A 2,500-nucleotide genomic window follows, 5' to 3' on the forward strand; every position below is an offset into this window, starting at 1 on the left:
TAGAGTTTGTAGAGAAAATAGAAGGTGTGTGTGTGTGTGTGTGTCTGTGTGTGTGTGTGTCTGTCTGTCTGTGTGTGTGTGTGTGTGTGTGTGTGTCTGTGTGTGTGTCTGTGTGTGTGTGTGTCTGTCTGTGTGTGTGTGTGTGTGTGTGTGTCTGTCTGTGTGTGTGTGTGTGTCTGTGTGTGTATTCTCTCACTCCCTGGGTGACCCGGGCGTTGTCCTTTCTGTCCTGTGCAGAGGGGCGAAGAGCGTGGCGAGCGCTACAGGTGACCTTGTAGTGATGAACTGGAAGGTCTCCCTCTTTGGGGGGGTCCCAGAGGATCTGTACCCCCACACTGCTGCCGTCCGTCCCCTGGGTCTCGTTCCCAGCACGAACACTCTGGGGGGCCTCTGGGGGGAACGGGTCTGGGGGAGAAGAGAGATGAGGGATGGTTAGTACTCTTCATCGCTATCCTCTAACATCACTGAGCTAGTGAGGTATATCACCACAGAAGAGGTGAAAGAGAGGTCACTGAGCTAGTGAGGTATATCACCACAGAAGAGGTGAAAGAGAGGTCACTGAGCTAGTGAGGTATATCACGACAGAAGGGGTGAAAGAGAGGTCACTGAGCTAGTGAGGTATATCACCACAGAAGAGGTGAAAGAGAGATCACTGAGCTAGTGAGTTATATCACCACAGAAGAGGTGAAAGAGAGGTCACTGAGCTAGTGAGAAATAACACCACAGAAGAGGTCACTGAGCTAGTGAGGTATATCACGACAGAAGGGGTGAAAGAGAGGTCACTGAGCTAGTGAGGTATATCACCACAGAAGAGGTGAAAGAGAGATCACTGAGCTAGTGAGTTATATCACCACAGAAGAGGTGAAAGAGAGGTCACTGAGCTAGTGAGAAATAACACCACAGAAGAGGTCACTGAGCTAGTGAGGTATATCACCACAGAAGAGGTGAAAGAGAGGTCACTGACAGGTCAGTATATTGTGAAAAGATAGAGATCACTGTAAAAGACGGCAATGAAAATAAATTCTCTGCTGCCCCTTAAATGTTTTATTTTGTATTGAAGCAGCGATGCATCATGGTTCTTGGTCATCTTGAAGGTTGGACATATACGCTTACTACTCTTCATCATCCTACTACTCTTCATCATCCTACTACTCTTCATCATCCTACTACTCTTCATCATCCTACTACTCTTCATCATCCTACTACTCTTCAATCGTCCTCTAATCTAACATTCATTTTTTTCCACACAAAAACAAATGTGCCCCCTGAAAATAGCTCAGCAAAACTCAGCAAGGTTCCACACTAAACACGTCCAGTCCATTCACAGTGTGGCGGTTTGGTGTACAGAGTGTATCATATACAAGCTGAATGTGTGTGTGTGTGTGTGTGTCAGAGACAGTAAGGTGTGTATAGGACGCTGTGTGTGCTGCTGAGGCAGGAGATTCCTCACTGATAATGATCCTCGAAGAGGGAAGCTGAACTCAGATAAATAAACCTCCAAACACGTGGAAATGAAAGAAAAATGATTCAATGTGAATTTACTGAATACATTTGTAAAGGAGGCAATATACTGTACCTGAGCTTGAGAAAGGGGTTGTAAAGGAGGCAATATACTGTACCTGAGCTTGAGAAAGGGGTTGTAAAGGAGGCAATATACTGTACCTGAGCTTGAGAAAGGGGTTGTAAAGGAGGCAATATACTGTACCTGAGCTTGAGAAAGGGGTTGTAAAGGAGGCAATATACTGTACCTGAGCTTGAGAAAGGGGTTGTAAAGGAGGCAATATACTGTACCTGAGCTTGAGAGGGGTTGAAGGAGGCAATATACTGTACCTGAGCTTGAGAAAGGGGTTGTAAAGGAGGCAATATACTGTACCTGAGCTTGAGAAAGGGGTTGTAAAGGAGGCAATATACTGTACCCTGAGCTTGAGAAAGCTTGAGAAAGGGGTTGTAAAGGAGGCAATATACTGTACCTGAGCTTGAGAAAGGGGTTGTAAAGGAGGCAATATACTGTACCTGAGCTTGAGAAAGGGGTTGTAAAGGAGGCAATATACTGTACCTGAGCTTGAGAAAGGGGTTGTAAAGGAGGCAATATACTGTACCTGAGCTTGAGAAAGGGGTTGTAAAGGAGGCAATATACTGTACCTGAGCTTGAGAAAGGGGTTGTAAAGGAGGCAATATACTGTACCTGAGCTTGAGAAAGGGGTTGTAAAGGAGGCAATATACTGTACCTGAGCTTGAGAAAGGGGTTGTAAAGGAGGCAATATACTGTACCTGAGCTTGAGAAAGGGGTTGTAAAGGAGGCAATATACTGTACCTGAGCTTGAGAAAGGGGTTGAGCTTGAGAAAAGGAGGCAATATACTGTACCTGAGCTTGAGAAAGGGGTTGTAAAGGAGGCAATATACTGTACCTGAGCTTGAGAAAGGGGTTGTAAAGGAGGCAATATACTGTACCTGAGCTTGAGAAAGGGGTTGTAAAGGAGGCAATATACTGTACCTGAGC

The 2,500-nt window shown here is 45.6% G+C and overlaps 1 protein-coding gene across 1 annotated transcript in view; it reads right to left on the bottom strand.

Moving 5' to 3' along the window:
- Window positions 1-2,500, bottom strand: part of anos1b (anosmin 1b) — a 186,750-nt gene that overhangs the window by 35,004 nt on the left and 149,246 nt on the right. Inside the window, exon 7 of the mRNA XM_065009282.1 lies at window positions 197-405. Coding sequence (XP_064865354.1) covers window positions 197-405 — 209 coding nt within the window. The remainder of the gene's footprint in view (window positions 1-196; window positions 406-2,500) is intronic.

The sequence above is a fragment of the Oncorhynchus nerka genome, linkage group LG24 (assembly GCF_034236695.1).
Source record: "Oncorhynchus nerka isolate Pitt River linkage group LG24, Oner_Uvic_2.0, whole genome shotgun sequence".
In the NCBI taxonomy this organism is placed as follows: domain Eukaryota; kingdom Metazoa; phylum Chordata; class Actinopteri; order Salmoniformes; family Salmonidae; genus Oncorhynchus; species Oncorhynchus nerka.